Genomic DNA, 20,877 nt, shown 5'->3' with positions numbered 1-20,877 from the left:
GCCTTGGGGAAGGAGCTGGCCCAGGTCGGTGTCGTGGTCCCAGATGTTGGAATCCCCTGTGTCAGGGAGAGTCTCCAGCAGAGCCCGATATTTCAGTTCCAGGAAAGCTGAGCTTTGGTGGTCTGACACCAAAGACAGTCTCACCTTTTGAGGAGAGGAGGGCTTCAGGAGTGGGTCCCTCTGCCTGTCTGTCCATCCCCACATGGCTCAGCGCCACTCCGTGCTTGCTGAGCCATCACACCATTTTTTGGCCGAGGAAATTACTTTGTGGGTAAATCAGCTCTGACCAGGCTCATCCTTTGAGGAGGAGAATGCCAGGGCGAGCAATCAGTCCAGCTGTCTGTCCGTCCGTCCATCCCCGCACCATGCCATACCCCTCGGAGCTCGCGGGGCCATCACCCACCACCTCCAGCTCTTTTCTTTTTTTTTTTTTTTTTTTTTTTTTTTTTTTTGTCGAAGGACAAGTGGTTGTGCGTATAAATAATTTTCCTGGTAAATCCCCTCCGCCCGTTCCTCCTCCCCGACCGCCTTGACGGGCACCGGGGCCGACCGGGGCGGGGCAGCGCCCTGGCGGGCGGGGGCGGGCGGCTCGGTGCGCAGCCGGTGCCGGTCCGGGATCGCGGGGCCGGTCCCGGGACGGCCGCAGCAGCCGGTGCCGGTGCCGGTCCGGGATCGCGGGGCCGGTGGCCGGCAGCAGCAGGCGGCGCTGCGCCCCTTCGCTCCGGCAGCGGCTCCGCCGGGCTCCGCTCGGCTCCGCGCCCGCCGCCCCCGCCCAGCCCCGCGCTGCCGCCGCCGCCGCCCGGCGATGCCCGCGGCCCCCGGCGGCTGCGGCCCGCGGAGGCGGCGCTGACCCGGCGGAGCGGAGCTGCTCCCGGCCATGGGCAGCGTGGGCCCCCGCCCGCACCGAGGCCACGGGCAGGTAGGTGCGGAAAGTTTGGCGGGGGGGGAGACGAGACGGTATCCCCGGGGCTGCTCCCATGGCGGCACCGCTCCGAGGGGACGCCGAGTCCCGGAGAGGGTCGGGGAACCGGGGTCGGGGAGCCGCCGGGATCGGCGTGCCAGGGAGAGCCGGCGGCACCGGGATGCCGGTCCGGGGCTCCGCCGTGCGGTCCAGCGCTCCCGGCTCCGCCCGGCCGCCGGACGTCGCTGCCCGGTCCCCGCGTGTCCCGGTCCCCCGTGGCCCGCCGGGGCTCCTCGGGGCCGGTGCGGGGCTCGGGAGGGCCCCCGCAGTGAGTTTCTCGGGGCCGGCTCTGCCCGGCGCTCCGTTACCGCTGGCTCCGACAGCAGCGGCGGCCACGGCCCCTGTGCGGGGACTCGGATCCGGTGGGGCCGGGTCCGGCCGCCCGCTCCGGGGTGGGATCGTCACGGATGCTCTTTTGCCAGCTCTGGGAAGCTACTCGCCTTTGTGGGAGGCAAAGCACTGCTGGAGAGATCGCAGGTTCTGCAGCCAAGGATGCTCCTTTACTCTAGAAGGGGCCGTGGATCCCAGCTGCTGCTGCCTTCAGCACAAGCTGTCCCTGTGGCCAAAGCCTTGTGCAGGACAGGATGGCATGGGGGCTTTAATCTTCTTCTGCTTCCTCCCTCTCTGCTGTAGCTCCTCCAGCCGGGATGGGTGACACCAGGCTGGAGTAGGGCAGTGAGAGCCGCTGCCTCAGGGGGCGGCTCGAGGGACGCAGGATGAGCACGGTCAGATGGCCCCAACACCGCGAGTAGAGGTTCAGAGGCCCGGAGGAGAGCGTGAGCTGTACCAGCCCCACTCTGGAGTCATGAGTTTGTCCATGCCGGTGGTGCCAAGGCAGGGAAGCAGGAGCCTCCTCCTCCTGCTCATCCCTCTCGCTGCAGGGAGAGGCTTGGGGGGCTGTTCAGTGTGTGGGTGCCCTGTACCTGGAAGAGCTTGTACGTGCTGGGGCAGCCACACCCCAGCAAAGAGCCTGCACAGGTGAGATGTTGTGGAAACTGGCGCTGGATGAGGCTGAGGTTTGGGCTGTTAGCAGAGCTGACCTTCAAATTGCCGATGGCAGTGGGGTGGTGGGATCTGTCGAGTGAGCGAGCAGGAACAGGCTCATGGGTGGAATTAAAAACTCTCCTGCTCACCTTGGCTGGGAAGGAAATGCTGCAGATGCTGGAGGAATGAGCAAGAAGCTGGAAATAAATCAGTGTAGAGAAGAGGATGAAGGAGCACGCTTGGGGGAAGAAGTCCTTTGTGTTTGTCTGTGCTCCCAGGCCACCTCCGTGCCCGGTCTGAGGGCATGTGCTGCGTGCTGCCCTCGGGAGCACATCTTTGGGGCTGGACCACTGTGACTGTGCCTCAGATAAGAGCTGAAATGAAGTGTGCAAAAGGACTTGGCTCAACCTGGAGCTCTGGGGCTGGGCCAGGCTCTGCTGTGGTGGGGTTTCCCTTTGGAGAGGAGCAATGCAGCATGAGAGGGTGTGGGAGATGATGTCTGAAGATCCCATCAGTGCAGCTCCACGGCCCCATCCAGCTCTGCTGCCATGGGAGCTCCAGCTTCCCAGCTTTGCCTCTCATGGAGCATCCTCAGCGCTGCAGAGGGAGCAGGAGCTGATCCACTGCCACTGATGAAGGTGAGGCTGTCGGTGAAGAGGCTGCTGCTGTTGTGGGTCTGTATTCAGGGCATGGCAGCATCTCACTCTCCCCAAGGACCCCCAGCCTCACAGTTTGTGCCCAGGATGGGCAGAAACAGAGGATTTCGCAGGTCCTGGGCCCAAATCTCACAGCCCATATGGGTCTGAGCATTTCCTCCCCTGACCAGTTTGGAGGATCCAGTGCTCAGCCGGATTTCCAGGAGATGAGAGGAAGAAAGGAGATGCTCCCTGCCCAGACTGCCCTGCTGTTCTGTCCTCTCTCTGGCTGCTGAAGACTGAGCCATACTGGAGCCTGTGCTGCCCCTTCCTGGGTGACTCTGGAGGTGACTCCTTGCTTGTCAGGATCTTCCAAGCAGTCATCAGCTCCTCTGGAGACCCAGCAGCCTCTCCACATGGCTGCACTGGCTCTTGTGCAGCCCAAGGAGCTACAAAGGAAGGACGCCTTCCCTTGGGCAGCATCAGTCGGTGTTCTGGGGGTCCAACCCTCCTCTTGGATGAGGAGGGATCAGCTCTGCTGTCCTGGGGTTTTCAAGATTCACAGGGATACGCAGGGGGGTCCTGGGCTGGGTGCACAACCTGTCCCTGTGTCCAGGGCAGTGGGACGTGGGCTAAAACAATCTGAATTTTGGCTTCAGGTAAACACTAAAATCAAACTGCCCCCACCAAGAAGCTGCAAAACACCGCCAGGGTTGTGGGAAAGTTTCTGTGCCCGTGAGATCTGGCCAGGATTGCTCCCTGCTCTGTGGCCAGGGTACAGCCCTGCCAACCCCAGGTCGTGCTGTGCTGGGCCAAAGCACCGAACAAAGGTGCCCAAGTTCCAAGAAATGCTGAAACAGCAGGAAATACCTCTCAGAACACAGGCCAGCAGTGCAGAGAGGTTGACAGCGTTGGGGCTGCAGCAGGGAGGGTTTGTGTCACTCAGCACAGAAACTAGTCCTTGTGCCAGCTTCCCCCACCTCCCTCTTTCCTCTTTTTGGGTGGAATTCTGCTAATTATCCAGCTCACGTGGATCTTTGCAAACAATGCTTCAGACTGGCAGGACCTGGAGCATAATTTGGCTTGACAGAGCCCCTCATTAGCACCGAGGGGCACTGGGCTGTGCTCCAGCAAACCGTGGACTCTGGCTGAGGGTCACAGTCCCACATGTGGCTTTAAAGGAGGAGGAGGAAAATGTCCATAGCTCCTGTGACAGGTCGTTGTCTGGAGGGCAGCAGGGAGCTCTTCCTGTAGGGTATCTGTGCTGGAGAATCTCAATGAAGCTCCCATGTGGATGATGGCCCACACCCACGTGTGCCCACAGGACACGGACCCACGCAGAGGAACCATCATCTCTTGACACGCTGGTTGCAACTGAGGTTGATAGTCTGAGAGATTGGGGAACTTGACAGTTCCTTCAGGTCCCAGCTCAGACCCAAAAGGCAAGAGAAGCTAAAAAACTTCAGCAAAAGAAATCCACAAAATTCCAAATGGCACATAACAGAATGGAGAATACCAAGATTTTCAGCCAAAATTAAGTGTTTTGACATGCCAGAACATCACTCATCATTTCACTGACATCCCAGGCTGAAAAATCTCAAGTCAGACCAAACATTTGTAGTAGTAATCTCACGACACTGGAAGTTGATAGCTGTCAAAACAGCGATTTCTGAGGAGCGATTTCTGTGTTTTCTAACGGGGGTTTGGGCATGGGTGGGAGCTCTGAGTGCCTCTGCCAGCACTGGGGTGCACCTTGGCTTTGTGCTCCCCTGAACCACATGTCCACTCCTGTCCACCAGTGTGGCCCCTGCTCAGCTCAGTGGTTTCCCTTCAGAGCGTGGCGTGGACAGTGTGGATTGCATTATTGATAACGCTGTGATTTATTTATGCTTCCTTGGCTATGGCAAACAGCTCAGCCTTCCTGAGCTGAATATACTCTGCACTGGGAGCGCGTTGCTGTCCTCTGTGGGACGGAGTGGCCGGTGGAGTGTTTGGGTTTTGGTCCAGCTGAGAGGTTTAGGGACGTCTCCTGGAGACCTCAGATGGCCTGGAGGGTCCCATGGGCAGGAGCCGGGGATGGGCTCCTCCAGAGGGACCCTGGTGGGGCTCAGCCTGGTGCCGGGAGCCGGGCTGCGCTCCCTGCGTGCAGCAGGAGCCGGAGCTGCAGCAGCAGCCAGGAAAGCAGGCTCTCCTGATGGCTGCTCCGCTGCGAGGTCCACAGGAGGTTCGTCGGCACTGGGGAATCGCCGTCTCAAAAACCGCACTGGCATCGCGCCTGCTGCCCTCACATCTGGGCTGCTGGGTGCGCCCCACCGCGGGGTGAGACAGCTGCCTGCTTGTCCAGCTGGGACACAGCTCCTGCGAGGCGCAGCGTGGCCGGGCACGGGTGGCCCCAGGTGAGAGGGAACGTGCCCCACTCCCGGCTGGATGCAGGGCTGAGGCACGCACACCGCTGGATTCGGGGGAAGGGCTGAGCGGCTCTGCCAGAGCTGTTTGCTTTGTCATTGAGCAAACAGCGCGTGCTTTAAGCTGACATCGGTATTTACACAGCGGGCTGTCGCGTCTCCAAAGGCACTCCAGCAGTACCCGCTGCTGTTTGGTGCCCCTCTGAGGAGCCTCACGCAGAGCATTTTCTGCAGGAGCACCAGAGGTCACCCAAATGTGGTGAGAGAGCCTCACGGTCCCATCGTGTCGCCTCAAGGAGCAGCAGCTTTCTTGAGCCATACTGGGTTCTCTCTGGCAATGGAAGGGCTGGAGCAGGAGCAGCCCCTCATCGCCCAGTGGGCAGGGATGGAGTCAGCACAGCACGTGGGATGCAGCCAGTCACTCTTGGGTCTTCTCCTGGCCAAGCCGACCATGCCACAGCATTAATTAGAAGTATTTCCTTACCTCTAAATTCCTTTTTTAGCATAAAATAGGTGGTTTTGTCAAGACAACTTGTTGTTTTTTTTTTCTTCCCGAGCAAATGTCAACACTTTTGACGACATTTTCTGATTCTTGTTTTCCAGATGGGAGAATCAAAGTGCAAAATATCACTCTAAATCACCACTTCAGAATGAAGCATTTTTCATTTTGAAATGTCAGTTTAAAACAGGACAATTCATTATTAGATGCTTCAAAACAAGGAATGTTCTTTTTACCACTTCAAATCCCTTTGTTTTGATTAAAAAAAATGTCAGCGTGTTGTGTCCTGGCTCTTCATTTGAGGAATCTGTTTCACCGTCTTGTGGCCCAGAGCAGACAGAAATTTCAAGCATGGTTGAAAATGGAAAATTTCATCTCTGAGAGGTGTGGGTTTGTCCAGTGCACTTCTGGAACTCTGCACTGCCCGTGGAGGAGACTGAGGATGCCAGCTTGGCACAGGGCAGGGCTACCCCCGGCACCTGCCGCTGGTCCTGGCAGCACTCCCCAACCTCAGCGTCCTCACCGCTCGTCTTTGCGGTGTCTTGCTAATAAGTTATGATCCAGCACTAAAATTTTATGGGGGCCGTGTTTGTTTGCTGGTTAGACCCCAGCAGGTGACAGTGGAGGCTGGCAGGTCACCACGTCACTCGGCAGATGCCAGGAGGTGACGTCGCTGTTGGTGCCGCCGCCTGCGGAGCGCCGGAGCCGCTCCCGTCTGAAGGGGCTGTGGCCGTAAATCATGAAGAGAGCGTATTTAAAGGACTCCGCAGTAAAATACAAAACCTTTGGGGATTTTTCTCTGAGGGCTTTAGGTGATACAAAACTTGGCTTCTTCCCAGCATGCGCGGCATGGAGCGGGAGTGGTGCCAGTGTGGTGCCAAGAGAGGTTATCGGGGTGTCCAGGGGCAGCTGATGCAGTTTGGAGTGCGTGGTTGAATGAACTTGGCCTCTGTGCTGGAAGGAGGAACAGCTCCAGAAGAAGGTGACGGCCTGGGAGAGCGGGCTGCAGGTCCTGGAGCTGCCAGGAGCTCTGTGAATCCAGCTGGCAATCAGCTGGATATATCCAACTTGGAATCAGCTGGATATATCCAACAGGAAATCAGCTGGATATATCCAACAGGAAATCAGCTGGATATATCTAACTGGAAATCAGCTGGATATATCTAACTGGGAATCAGCTGGATATATCCAACTGGAAATCAGCTGGATATATCTAACTGGAAATCAGCTGGATATATCCAACTGGAAATCAGCTGGATATATCTAACTGGGAATCAGCTGGATATATCCAACTGGAAATCAGCTGGATATATCTAACTGGGAATCAGCTGGATATATCCAACAGGAAATCAGCTGGATATATCCAACTGGAAATCAGCTGGATATATCTAACTGGGAATCAGCTGGATATATCCAACTGGCAATCAGCTGGATATATCCAACAGGAAATCAGCTGGCTATATCTAACTGGAAATCAGCTGGATATATCTAACTGGGAATCAGCTGGATATCTAACTGGAAATCAGCTGGATATATCCAACTGGCAATCAGCTGGATATATCCAACTGGGAATCAGCTGGATATCTAACTGGGAATCAGCTGGATATATCCAACTGGCAATCAGCTGGATATATCCAACAGGAAATCAGCTGGCTATATCTAACTGGAAATCAGCTGGATATATCTAACTGGGAATCAGCTGGATATCTAACTGGAAATCAGCTGGATATATCCAACTGGCAATCAGCTGGATATATCCAACAGGAAATCAGCTGGATATATCCAACTGGAAATCAGCTGGATATCGACCTGGAAATCAGCTGGATATATCCAACTGGAAATCAGCTGAACATATCCAACTGGAAATCAGCTGGATATATCTAACTGGAAATCAGCTGGATATATCTAACTGGAAATCAGCTGGATATATCCAGCTGACAATCAGCTGCCCTGTTCCTTGGCTTCCTCTGGGGTGCTGGTTCCAAGACATCCAGCACGATCAGCTCATCCTTCTGTTTGTTCTGTGAGTGGTTTGCAAATTCCAGGCCTTGGGCATCACTGCAAGGGACCTCAGTAACACAAGAGCAATAACAGCACAGGAAAGGCAGAACCTGAAATGACTCGCTGCTGATCTACTCTGGCTCTTCCCACACACTCTGGGTGTGCATTTAGTGTTTGTCATCTGCTTTAATAACCTGCTATAAAGGACCTGATCTTGTGCTCTCAGCAGTAAAATTCAGGAGCGGCTCTGCGGGTCCTGCTGTTCAAAGGGGTGAGCAGGGTTATGGGCTGAGCTCCTGGAGAGGTTTCAGTGGTGTTACGGGCACATGCTCATGCACCTGAGAGTGTGTGTCCTGAGGTGGGGCTGGTGAAATTCCCAGGTGTCCCCAGCCACTCCCAGGAACACAGTGGCTCACACTGATGGCAGAAATCACTGCCCATGTCCTTCTTTCTCCTTTCAGATGCGCTGATGTCTGCCTCTTGCAAAGACTTGACCCACCTGAGGTTGGCAGATGCACAGATGTGAGCGTGAATCCCCAGTAAAAGGTAACCATCACTCACCTGTACTGCTGCTGGTGGGATCTCTCTCTGTCCTGCTGCAATGGCTGATGCTGCTGATGAAGTTTGAGGCCATTTGAGGGTGGTGGGTGAATCCCTTCCCCTCCCAGGGCCGTGCCCCCACAGCCCAGAGTTGTGAGGACACCCCAGTCCAGTTCAGGAGTCACACCACTGCACGCAGGAGCATTGGTGAGTGGATGTGCACCTCCCAGCCCTCCTCAGCCCCTCTTCCTCCACATGTCTCTTCTTCTTTTCGGTAGAATGAGTGAGAGAGACAGACAGAGCCTGAGCAAATGGGTTTTCGTGCTCAGTCTCTGCCTTACCACGCTGTGGGGACGACTGACGCTGGCCTCCACGCATCATCACAGAAGCCATTCAGGTAGGGGAATCCCTGCTGCACGTGTCACATGCCTGTGCACCCATCGGGGTCCCCGGGATAACGGTGGTACTTTGGGGTCTTCATGGGACGCCTGAGGTTGGGGTTACATGGGGACGAGATGCTTGGTGAAGTTCTGCCTCACATTTCTTGGAGGGGGGAGCAAACAAACACCAAGAGGCACCAACACAGTGCCACCGTGACAGCTCTTGGGGTGGCATTTGCAGTGTTCATGTGTGTGGGAAACTCCGGTCTCTGCTCCTTCGGCACTGGTAGGAACAGGCAGGCACGGGGCTGTAAAGCTGCTCCTCGCAGTTAGAAGTTGTGCACACTCATTATGGGGTGTTTAAAACCAGTGGCTTGGTGAGTCAGGATGGTCTGAGGAGATAAAGAAGGGATTCCTTCATGTCTGTTAGCAAAATCTGAGACACAGATATACATCTGATATGTGGATCTATTATTGCAGTAATTCTCGCTCTGTGAGCAGTGGATGTAAATCTTTCCACCCGAGTTGCTATGAGTGTCACAAAACCCATTTTTGTGTGGTGGACACTCTCCACTTCAGGTTTTCATTAGAAATAAAAAAAATTTCATCCCCTTCATTGCAAGGATCATCTAGAAACACGGAACAAGTGTAGAGTGATGTAGAACTGAAAAGCCTTGCTGGAAAACATCACTGTGGCTCTGAGATGTTCATTTGTTATTCCCAGCTGTCAGTTGGAGATTTCCTCTCTGGGCATTGGAATGCTGCTTTGTGGCACTGATGTGATTTTTTGGAGGGGTTATGTGAACCCACGGTTGAAGTTTTTGTCTGGAGAAGAGAAGCATCTGAGTTGTGCCCATCCTGCCTGGCACAGGAGCCTGATGGGGCAGTGGGGGGACACGGTGGTCCAGGGCTGGGGGCTCCTTGGAGCGTGGTGAGAGGACATATGGGGAGGTGGATGCTGGTGTTGCTGGTGTTGCTGGTGGTACTGGTGGTACTGGCAGAGCTGTGCACCTTGCAGCACAGGCAAACACTCAGATCCCAGGGCACCTGCTGTCTGCTTCATGCCTCTGCTTGGAAAGGGCATTTACGGGTTAATTTGAAACCATTCATGCTCTTGATTGACCCCAGCACCTAACCCTGTCCTATTTCTGTCGTTTTTGCCTGACAGTTAAAGCAGTTCTAATCCTGTAATCCCCACCCTCATTGCTTAAAACCAAAACACATCTCCCTTACTCAATCAGTCAGCAGCTACCTGCCTTTGCCTCGCCCTGACCCTGGGTCCCCATCCCTGGAAGTGTCCAAGGCCAGGCTGGACAGGGCTCTGGGATGGTGGAAGGTGATCCTGGTAATGGCAGGGAGTGGAGCACGATGAGCTTTAAGCTTCTTTCCAACCTAAACCATTCTGTCATTCTAACTGGGAGGAAACTCTTCATTTTCTTTTTTATTTTTTTTGTTTTCTGGGATGACTTTGCCACGGAATCAGGTCTGCCAGGGATATGGGCACTGCTGGCAGCTTAAGTGCTCGCTCAACCTGCCCAATCCCGGTTCTAGGGAGCTCTGCTCCTCCACTGGATCCGTTTGTAGGGAGCTGCTTCTTCGGGGAAGAGTCACGTCTGGGATTAACAAAGCAGCAGCTCACCGAGGTTTGAAGTGCAGATGCCCAGGTGTACTGGTGGCTGTGAATTATGTATAAATCTCACTCGTCCATGAGCAGCCAGGCTCGTGGATTCATGTGCCAGCAGGCACAGACTCTGGGAGCTTTTGCTCTTGCAGACTTACCCACAGCAAACCAAACTGTGTGATTTTTATTCCGGAAAATTTGATCCACAGAAAACCACAGGGCAGACCAGGAGCAAACACATTAAATTTTGACCCTGCTCCGTGTCTGTATGAACACGGTTTCTCTCTGCCCATCCTGCTTTCGTGACATTGTGAGAACTTCCTGTGGCTGCCTCATCTCTTGGGCTGTGTTTCCATGGTCTCAAAACAAGATTTCTTTGTCTACTTTGACTTCATGGGCTTTATTCTCCTGTTGTCTGCCCTCTTGTTGCTGAATCTGGGACAGGTTTCGGTGAAGGTTATGTTTGGAACATAATGCTGCATAATAATGCTGCTTTCACAATGCTGCTTTCACAGTGCAGCACTCTCCGTGGCAGTGATGTTTGTGCCCAAGGAAGCTGTGGTTGTGTTCCTGTGTGGAGTTGAGCAGGGATAACTGTGTCACCGATGCCTGAGACCCCCAGAGTCAGAGATGCTGAGGGACAGATACATCCAGAGCCTTCATCCCATTAAAAAAATGTGTTTCTTCATGGCTAAACCAGCTAAAAATAATCAACAACAGAGGAAGATCTTTAACTGCCATCTCAAACTTAAAAAATTCTTGAAGAGAGAGTCCACATGCAAACCCTCTCTTTGCTGTCCAGGGTCTGTGGCAAACAGCTCTGATAACAGAATTATAGAATATCTCGAGTTGGAAGAGATCCACAAGGATCTTCAAGTGCGACTCCTGGCCCTGCACACGAATCCTGAGATCCCTTGTGCCCGCCCAGCACAAGGAGAAGCTGCTCTGTCCAAGCAAAGCGCTGCTTCCTGCAGAATGGGGTTGGATTTAAAGAGCCACATCAATCAAGCATTTGGAAGCAGAATAGGAGAGTCCTCGGTGCAGAATGATTCAGCAGCAGTTTAATCCCCTGTGTAACACGGTGAGGTCTTCATGAGGAGCAAGGCTGGAATGTCAGGATCCAACTCCCACAAAGGTGGCCCCAGCACCTTCTGATGCTGATAATCAAAGGGCTGTCTTTGCCCTTATTTATGTTCATCACTCCACCTGAAGCAGAAGGAAAAGGCATTTAAGTCAGCTGGGACCTTTTCTTTTGGGAAATGAGGTTCTCTGGGCATTGCCTGGCACTTGAATGCATCCAACTTCTCTTCATTTTGTAGCTCTCCACCAGCAAACAGCATTATACACCGAACGTGGAGTTGTGCCCACGCTCCCTGAGACTCTCAAAACGTGTCATTTCAGGTTATGCCACAAAAATCCCATGCTCTGCTGCTCATTTAAAGGTCAACCAGAGCAGGACAGCATTTTTATTTTATTTTCACATGCAGGATTCAAAAGCCTTTTGCTCTCACAGCTCTTTTATGCTTCCACCAGATAAGCTGTGCCTTTTTAAAAGGGCTGCAGTGGGGAAATACCAGTTAAATGGGAGGGAGAAGCATGCCAGAAGCTCTGGAACTTATCCCAGGCTCTCGGGAGGTTTCCTGCTGTCGGTGTTAAACACACCATCCATCTGATAGGCATTTTGTTCCAAGTTCCCTGCTGCTCAGCTGAAGGAGGAGCAGCTGCAGGGAGCTCTGGAGCCCGTTGCCAGCGTGAACGTGGGCTCAGCCTCTCTGCTCACGCTTCCCAGGCGTGGGACGTGAAAGCCCCGTGTGGCAGGGAACCTCCTGGCACCTCTGTCTCCTGCTGGTGTCCCTCGGAGTGGGGCTGTTTGTGTCCCCTGCAGCGAGGAAACAGCGGTGTCTCCTGCTGCCATCCTGGCAATGGCCGTGCCTGGGGCAGAGGGATTTCTTTGCTCTCAGTTACAACGCTCCAAACTCCTGTGTGTGATCGGGATACGCAAAGCAGTCACACAGAGTCAAGAGATTTTCGCAGGGTAGAGGGTTCCTCCGAGAGAGCTCAAGGCTGAGCCAAGGTGGAGAACAAGGTGGAGAGCCTCTGCCTGTTTATTTCTTACTTTTTATACATTTGTGGGTCTGGCTGAAGATTGGCTTCTGGAGTTTTCACCCCTTAGCCCAATGGCCAGACCAACCATCAGTTACAATTGTTTTCAGGTTAGAAATATGCAAACAAAGGACAGAGAATGAAAAACAAAGGATTTGTTTATGTTACATGTGTGAGAAAAGGTGAAAACTGCTCCTAATATTGTGCAGTAGCTAAAAGGTCTGACTCCATTTTATGAACAATCAAAAGGCTTTAAAAAACTCAGAAAAACCAGGGTGACCCCTGTGCCCACATGGACGCTGGGGTCATGTCCCATGGGCATGGCTCACGCTGCCTGCGGGCCAGGGGTGGGGAACGGGTGGTTCTGGTGTGTAGGAGCTGAGGTGCTTCAGGCCAGCTGGCATGGGTGGCCCTTACCTGCTCCCCACGGGCGTCACCACGCTCTGTCCTGCTGCCAGGGCTGGGGCTGGCACCTGCACGGGGAACGTTTCCAGTGGCACCGTGTCCTAGGGCAGGTGCCAGGTGGGCACAAGGCAGTGCAAGGGGGAATGGTTTCAAACTGGAAGGAGACAGGTTTTGATTAGATGTTCAAAGAAACTCTTCCCCGTGAGGGTGGTGAGACCCTGGCACAGGTTGCCCTTGAACACATTCCTGGAAGTGTTCAAGGCCAGGCTGGATGGAGCTTGGGGTCACCTACTCTAGTGGCAGGGCATGGAATAGGATGATTTTTAAGGTCCTTTCCAACCCAAACCAGTCTCTGATTCTACAGTTCTAAGACCTTTAGGCAAATGCGATTATTTTGCCCCCTGAGAGTGGGATGGGTCCTGGGGCTGCGTGCTGCTCCTTCAGCTCTGCCATCAGTGGGGCCCTTGCTGTGAGGCTGTGTGTGCCCCGAGGGGGCTGTGGGGCTGTGCCAGAGCCTGTGGGGCTGTGCCAGGGCAATGGGGTCCCTGCCTCACACAGCCAGCTCCTCCTGGCCAGGGACACTGAGGCTGCAGGTCCGGCACCGAAATGCCCCACACTCATCCAGCTCCAGTAAGGCAGAGGGAGTCAAATTCCTCTTTATCTCTGAGCTGCACCTTTCTGAGCAAATTAAAAAAGCTTTGACACGTTAGCAAACTGCTAGTGCATGGTTGTAATGACCGATTTCTCAGTTCTCCCTCGGCTGAACCTTTTAAAATTAGCTGGAAATGAGCAGCCGGAGAGCGGGAATGCGAGGGAGCGGAGGGGTTGCCTGGGCAGCCCTCCCGGGAGGAGCTCCGCTAATGAAGCCTTTCTGAAAATGAGTCAAAACCCTAACTATGTGTGAACACTGAGGCTCGAGGGTGTAAAACCCCCTGATGAGATGCAGGGGGTGGAAGAGTCACTCCTTGTGGTCCTGGATCACAGTGTGATAGGAGTGTGAGCTCATAGGCAGCCAAAGCCAAGGATCTCGACTTCTTCCTCAGATTACTTGAAAAATCCCATGAAGTATAAAAAAAAGGGGCAAAATAATTGTGTTTGTTCTGCAAAGAGTTGCTTTCCCTTTCACTTTCACCAAAGGCCACCATTTCCGTACGCAAAAAAGAATGGAATTTATTACTAAAACTGAATTACTATGGCGTTTCAAAGGGGAGATAAAATTTGCGGCCAGAGATGCTATTACAAAAAAATTCCATATAATAATTGTGTAGTTATTATGGACAGAAATGAAAGTAAGAGTTCATTAAAAGAAAACGAGGATGAAACCGCAATAAATAAGTTAAAGACGTGGTGACTGAGCCGTGCTGCCCGTGTGCTGTTGGTGCAGGGCACAGGGGAGTGTCCTGGAGCAGCCCCTCACATCCTGCTCTCTGTCTCCCATCCGAGCAAGGATGTGAGGAAAAAAAATAAATGTCTGCAAGGCAAAGGGGGGGAAGAGATCCCATTTCCCTCAGCTTTCCTTGGAGGGGCTGCGTTCCAAAAGCTGGGCAGTGTTTGTTGGTGGCTGTGGGACCTGCCGAGGTCAGCTGCCCTGGTCCCGCTGCCTTTGTGTCACGGGGAGTGGACGGGATCCCCGGCAGAGACCGGGGGTGAATGCAGGGTGCAGCCCCATGTGCTGGGAGAGGGCTCAGTTACCTGCAGCAGCAGCAGCTCACACCATTCCACACAGCCCTGCACATCCTGCTTGCACCTCCTTCCAAACCTTTCCTCTGGGGGCAGCTCCTGGAGCTCCTGCCTGCACTCGGGAATGTGGAAGGTGCCCCGAGCCAGGGGTAGGGAGCAACCAGGAATGAATTCCCTGATGCCTGCTCACCTGAATACATTTTGGGATGTCACACTGCAGGAATGCAGCTTCCCTGTCCTCTACCCAGCCTGGCTCCTGTTTGCTAGGGAATAAATCCTGTTCCCGGGGCACGGCCGTGTGTGGCTCTGCGCTGCTCCTCCAGGGCTCATTAAGCAGGACCTGCAGGGATCTCTGGGGTCATGGGAGTGAAGCCTCTCAGCCCTTTTTGGCTGATTTGTATTGTGCTTGTGTGGGCCATTACCCAGCCGAAGCACTGATCTGAGATGCTGACCAGCTCCGAACTCTGATCCCAGAGGTGATCAGCCAACACTGGGGTTTTCTACTTTCCTTAATATTTTAATGGCGCTGGGAGGGGGAGCAGCAGAGCAGCTCGGATTGCTGATGAGCACTGACATTTCTCTGCCACTGCAGGGTGGAAACGCCATCCTGATCCCTCCCTCTCCAGGCTGAGGGTGGGTGATGGCGAGGTGGAGGCATGGATTGCAGCTGGGGGCAGAGGTGACGGCACTCTGCTTGCAGCCAAAAGCAGCACGATGCACCTTCCCCTCTGGTAGCAAAGTGCATCTCATTATCAGCTGCAATTACCTCACGAGCTCATTAGTTTCAATAAAGCTCTTGGCTTGGCCCTGGCGAGAGGGGATGAATTTTGGATGGTAGGATGGGGGGTGAGGGCTGTCAGGAGCCCAGATGCCAGAGGTGTGGAGCAGGAACCACCACTTTTCCTTGCAGGTGTGCTGGGAAGATGCAGTGCCCAGACACCTGTATGTCACCAGCAGCCCCGGGGGCGATTCCAGAGGCTGGGACAGCGCTGCACACACCGGGCTCTCCTGGTGCCCACACCGGCAGTGTTCCCCAGGGCCCTGGGCAGGAGGTGGTTGAAGGTCTCTTCTCAGGCCCTGGGCAGCAGATGCCTGGAGCTCTCTGAGGTCTGACCGTGGCTGTTCCTCCTCCTCCAGTGCACGTAGAGCCCGGCACATGCGAAGTCATCGCCGCTCACCGGTGCTGCAATAAGAACAAGATCGAGGAGCGCTCCCAGACGGTGAAATGCTCCTGTTTCCCAGGGCAGGTGGCAGGGACAACGCGGGCAGCTCCCTCCTGCGTGGACGGTGAGTGCCCCACGGTGCAACCCCGTCCTTTTCTACCCCTGGCCTCATCTTCACATCCGGTTAAACTGGGGTGGGGTGTCCGTGTCCCCGGCATTAACAGAGGAGACCTGCCCAAGGATCCTGAGCGGAGCAGTGGGGAAGGGGGCACATTTTGGGGACACTCACACAGCTGGTGTGGATGTGACACTCTGCTCTGTGCAGCCCTGGGCTCTGTGCTCTGGGGGAGCTCAGGTCTGCAGCACCCATCCCTGCACGTCTCCTGACCCTGCTGCCACAGCTGGAAGCAGAGACAGGATTCCAGCCATGCAGCACCTTTGCCCATGAGGAGCACCAAGCAAAACCCAAGCTCTGAATGTTTTATTGAGTTCCATCACATGCCGTGACCAAAGAGCCATCGGGAGCGCCACCAGCCCCTGCGTGGCATTGATTTGCTTGGCAGGCAGTGCCCTGTGAGTGCAGCTCTGTGCAACACCAAGGATGAATTGTCAGGGAAGGCTCTTGCTGTCCTCAGCTGCTCAGGTCGTATTGTTCCCAAATATGAGAGAGCCCACTCTGGTTGCCCAAACTGGAGGCACGAAACACAAGACCCTAAGAGAGCAGAGTGGTAGGAGACAATCCCTTTGCTCTGTAAGCAGAGCCTGAAACAGTTATTGAACAGCACTGCTCTCTCTGCAAGAGAGGACATTGGGCATTTTTTGTCCTGGGGTAGCGAGAGATAACAGGGTGTTCTGGAGCCAGGTGGAGCAGCTGGGTCAGGTGAGGCCAGGCAGGTGACGAGCAGCTCCTTGTCCAGGGCTCCTCGATGTGAGCTGTGCTGCAGAGAGGGGCTGTATCTCCTGGTGTCACCCAAAGGTGGGCAGAGCCGCTCCCCCATCCCCTGTGCTCCTCCATCGCCTGTGCTGCAGCCTGGCCGCTGACCCCCTCCTCTCCCCCAGCCTCCATCGTGCTGCAGAAGTGGTGGTGCCAGATGGAGCCGTGTCTCCACGGGGAGGAATGCAAAGTGCTGCCTGACCTCTCGGGATGGAGCTGCAGCAGCGGCAACAAAGTGAAGACGACCAAGGTACGTCCTCAGCAGGGGATGGGGGGAACACAGCTGAGCCTTCCCCGGCCTGGGGCACGCAAAACCCAGGAGAGCACCCACAGCTCTGTGGGGAAGGAGAGAGCTCCAGCTCCTGCAGGAAACACACTGCTTGATAAGGACTCACCGAAGCAGAGCAGAGGGTCTGGGCTGTGCACTCGTCACCGGTGCTGGAGGGGCTGGCAGCCCTGAGTGGATCCCACAGCCTTTCCAATTGCTAATTCTTGCTGGGAGCTTCGGTGTTGGATGGCTCAACCCCTGAGCAAACATCCTGGGTGTGTCTCTGGAACATCCCGGGGCTGTCCAGGTTGCTCCCCAGCACCACCCACTGCTCCAGGGCAGCAGGTTGCCCCTTCCCAACCCAGCCCTGAATCTGTCCCCGTTCCCCGTCTGAGGCAATCATTTGTGACAGAGCACTACACGATTATTATTTTCATGGCTTGCTGAATCCCCCGAGGAACAAGGTGTAATTAAAATTTTATCAAACTCATTAGTAATTACATATATGCCATGGTTAATCAGTTGCATAATTTTGTAATCATTGTTCACACTGTTGAGTGTAATTATCCCTTATGCTTTCATTTTCCTCGCCCCACATCCCCCACCACAAGATTATTGCATTAAGCAATGTCGGGATTCTTTTTTCATTGCTGCTATTATTTCTGGGCACAGAAAGCACTTTTGTGCTGAAGTGTTTTTATGGACATCCAAAAAGGTTCCTCCAGCCCTGAGCACCCATCACTGACCAGTAAATGCAGCACTACATTGAGCTGGTTGTATTTTTCTCTTTTTAGTGGATTTTTTTGGTTGGTTTCCCCCTGCTACTAACTTAGCCCAAAGCCTCTGTTCTGGCTTTGAATTCTCGTTGGAACCATTCCCATCTGGAATGGGAGTAGGGCTCGGGAGCTTCTGCTCTCCTGCCTTATCCAGCAGACCCCTCCATTGCCAGCCTTTTTCTGGGTGCCGTGCCCTTCCTTAGGGGGTGGCAGTTTGGAAGCACAGATCCACGTTTTCAGGATGATTTTTGGCAACTTTGGGTGACTTTAGTGAGCTCTGGAGCGGTGCCAAAGGGCTGGATTTGCATCTCAGCCCTCTGTGCGGACAGACCACAGTGGGAGCTGCAGCCAGAGCACAGAAATCACAAACCATCCATAGGGTGACATTTGGAATGGCCACTCCATTAAACGAAAGTAAAGAGCAAATCTTAATTTGCACCTCTGGAGGCTGTTTGCTGATAATTCCTGCACGGGGAATCAGCTGGATGCCTTGGATAACTGCCCCTCTCCTCCGCAGGTCACTCGATAGCCTCCGTGCAGCTGCTGCATTGCCTGACCAGCCCCGGCGTGGCTCCTGGTGCCCCGTGAGCAGCAGGATGTGGCCCAGTGCCTGCAGAGCTGGGATGCTCCATCCTGCACCCGTCAGCGGGACTGTGACAGCTACTGGATCAGAGCATCCGCTGAGCCCCAGCGTCCCTGGAGGCTGCAGGCAGGGACCCCAGAGCAGCTGCCAGAATCCCATCGCTCCACGGCTTCCTCCTTTCCTGTGGACACATTCACCAGCCAAGAAATGGGCTCGTTCTCCAATCCTCCTAAACAGAACACTAGCACTGTGTAAGAGCTGCTGACAGTACAGACACAGACAGGCAGCAGGCCCCCGAAATGGGCTTGAATAGCTGAATAGCTTCAATGGCTGAAATCATTGCTGTGAGTCGCCTTTCCCTCTCTCCCGAGACGCTGAATCCGAGTTGCAGTCAGGAATTGGGAATTCAAGGGTTAGGTGAAACCCTTCCCCACGTGGCTCCTGGCTTCTGGCCCTGGGGTTCCTCGGAGCAGCTGCTGAGCTCCAGCCTGATCCCAGATCGCTGGGGGCTGCTCTGCCCTCGGAGCACGGGGCTTTCCCTGGCCTGCTGTGACCACACGTGGCACATGTGGCAGTGCAGGCACAGGGTGTCTGACACCCTGTTGGTCCCCAGGGATGGTGAGATGTCTCCATGGCGCATGCTGCTGGCTCCTCCTTCCTCGGTAATTGCATTAATCAGGTTACAAATTTAATATTTTCCACCATGCAAGTCCCAGGCACTGAGTTTCTGCTTGTGTTTGCAGTTGAATTTCAGAATTGTGTGAGAGGATCTCTGTCTGCAGCTCTGGGGCGTCTGGGGCAAGCACATGCCCAGCCAGGGCCTCAGACCGAGCCAGGTTTTGTTGCAGTAATCCAAAATAAAGAAAAAGATGTACCACCTCCTGGCCCTGAGCTCATGACCTTCTCCAGGACACTCCAGTTCCTGTGGAGCAGCAGCTCACGGTGGAGGTGAATGTGAGCTCTGTGCCCCCAGTGTCAGAGGTGCTTGGGAGCCCGGGGCTGTCGGACCAACGCCGCCAGCCCTGCTCTGCGGCTGCTCTGGGACCCTGCAGGGGATGTGCAGGTGCAGGAGGAGCTGGGGATGGTTGGGGGCCATGGCAGCGAGGGGCTCACTGCTGTGTTTGCTGCTCTCTGCCCTGGCTCCCACCACAGGACTCATTATGGAGACGTTTTGTAATGGGGTATGTAATACCCTCTCCAGATGCGATGTAAATACCAGACTGTGAAATAATAAATTCATTTTAACCTCTGCAAAAGGTCTTCTCACTCTGCAGCAAAGGGAGGCTCTGGGAGTGCTTCTCGTGCAGCTGAATCCGAGGGGAAGGGGCTGGGGACTCTGCCCTGGACATTGCAATCCAAACCAGCGGGTGCAGTGGTGGCTCTGGAGGAGAGCTGAAAGCCTGCTGTGGCCAGCAAAGCCTCATTAGCTCATAGTGACCCTAAAGAAAAGTGCACTAATTTCTGCAGGATGCTTTGCTGAGAGCTTTTCTTGTCCCATCCCTCCACCTCTGTGTGGCAGCCCCCACTGCTGCGGTCCCCACAGATGCTACCCCAGCCCACGGCCAGACTGTGATTGTAAGCTCTCCACGTGGAGTCCTGACCCCTCTGAGAACCCAGGCTGTCCAATGCAGGGTGGGAATCTGTTATTTCCAGCAGCAAACACCAGGCTGTAGATGGGAGCATCCCTGCTTGGCTCATAATGTGAAGGATCCCCTCTGCGGAATTGTTGAGCTTGACACCTACACTGATATAAAAAACATTTTATTGTCTGCATAATAGGTACCCTCGAAGCTAATTTTTCACTCACTGCAGCCCAGAGTTTAGTGAGGAAATAGCCCCTTGGAGTCTCTGCTGAGTGCTGACCTCGCTGCTATCACACCATCAGAGTACACAGATACTGCAGATTGCTGCTCCTCTTCTGGCAGCCAAATGCATTTCCAAGGAGAACGCTGCAGCCTGCGGGGCTGCTGGTGCTACCTCTGCCTCCTGAGCAGCCAGGGGAGGATGCTCCTGCCACAGCTTCTGGCCCTCTGCCCTTCTTCCTCTCCCGGTATTTTCAGTGCTTTCCTTTGGCCAAGCAGACAAACAGTCCTAGCAGGAGCAGTAAACCAAGGATGAGGGTGATGGTGATGATGATGATCGTGGTGATGGTGGTGGTGGTGATGGTGATGGGAACATCTCTGGGCTGAAGCAAGCACTTTGGTGCCCTGTCCCTTTGCTGTCTCAGTGGGACAATGCCACCTGCATGGTCCCCAGTGACCTCGGACACCCTGGTCCCTTCTCTCTCCCTGTGACCACACTGCTGCTCCCTGAAGGACACATCAGCCCCTGCAGCTGCATCAGCAGCTTGGACACCCCAAGCTCTCACGCCAGGGTCCCAGATCCACCCTGCCCAAGTCCCCATCTTGTGCCAAGTTCCCTCTTGGCACACCCGTGCAGTAACTGACTGGGAGCTTGCACAGACAAGATTTGAAGCTGCCCCGAGGGGTGATTAGTCAGAGGAAACTGTCGCAGTTTAACGTACTTTCAATATCATCTCCCTGGGTATTATAATTACAACCCACTTAATTGGTCTTCAGGAAAAAAAAAAAAAGGTCTTTTGTATTAAGATTTCGTGAAGAATTATTAGAGAGTGGATTAAAAGACAAGGATTCCATTTTAGCTACAAATACTAAAAGAATAATGCATAAAATACCCCCAAATTACAAGCTGACTAAATTTAGAGCCGTGCTAGGAGGTGAAATGAAAGGTAAAATGAAACCCTTTGAGCAGAGCAAGGTGCAGCATTATCAGAGAAATAAGACAGAAACATAATTAACCAGGCAGCATTACGCTGAAAGATGGCAAATAGAAATGGGAGGCAAAATTAGTGAAATTGCAGAGCAGGCTCATTTATTTCTGCTTTATAAATCAGTGCTACCTGTCAGCAGTGATGCCAA

General features: G+C 54.1%; 1 protein-coding gene across 1 annotated transcript; it reads left to right on the top strand.

Annotated features, from left to right (window-relative positions):
• The first annotated feature begins 816 nt into the window (after positions 1-816).
• On the top strand, positions 817-19,193 carry TAFA3 (TAFA chemokine like family member 3). Its single transcript, XM_040085735.1, has 6 exons — positions 817-919; positions 7,947-8,031; positions 8,304-8,422; positions 15,352-15,501; positions 16,437-16,561; positions 17,873-19,193. The coding sequence occupies exons 3-6, from the start codon at positions 8,305-8,307 to the stop codon at positions 17,882-17,884; spliced, it is 405 nt and encodes a 134-aa protein (XP_039941669.1). The 5' UTR covers positions 817-919; positions 7,947-8,031; position 8,304; the 3' UTR covers positions 17,885-19,193.
• The last annotated feature ends 1,684 nt before the right edge of the window (positions 19,194-20,877 follow it).

This window comes from Hirundo rustica, chromosome 24, assembly GCF_015227805.2.
Source record: "Hirundo rustica isolate bHirRus1 chromosome 24, bHirRus1.pri.v3, whole genome shotgun sequence".
Classification (NCBI taxonomy): Eukaryota; Metazoa; Chordata; class Aves; order Passeriformes; family Hirundinidae; genus Hirundo; species Hirundo rustica.
The sequence above is the reverse complement of the archived record's forward strand: the minus strand, read 5'-3'. Positions and strand labels throughout refer to the sequence as shown.

Excerpts from the sequence above, each read along its gene's own strand:
- TAFA3 (XM_040085735.1), top strand. The coding sequence starts at position 8,305 with ATGAGTGAGAGAGACAGACAGAGCCTGAGCAAATGGGTTTTCGTGCTC. Across the intron at positions 8,423-15,351 it reads TCATCACAGAAGCCATTCAG|TGCACGTAGAGCCCGGCACA; the intron begins GTAGGGGAATCC and ends CTCCTCCTCCAG. Across the intron at positions 15,502-16,436 it reads AGCTCCCTCCTGCGTGGACG|CCTCCATCGTGCTGCAGAAG; the intron begins GTGAGTGCCCCA and ends CCTCTCCCCCAG.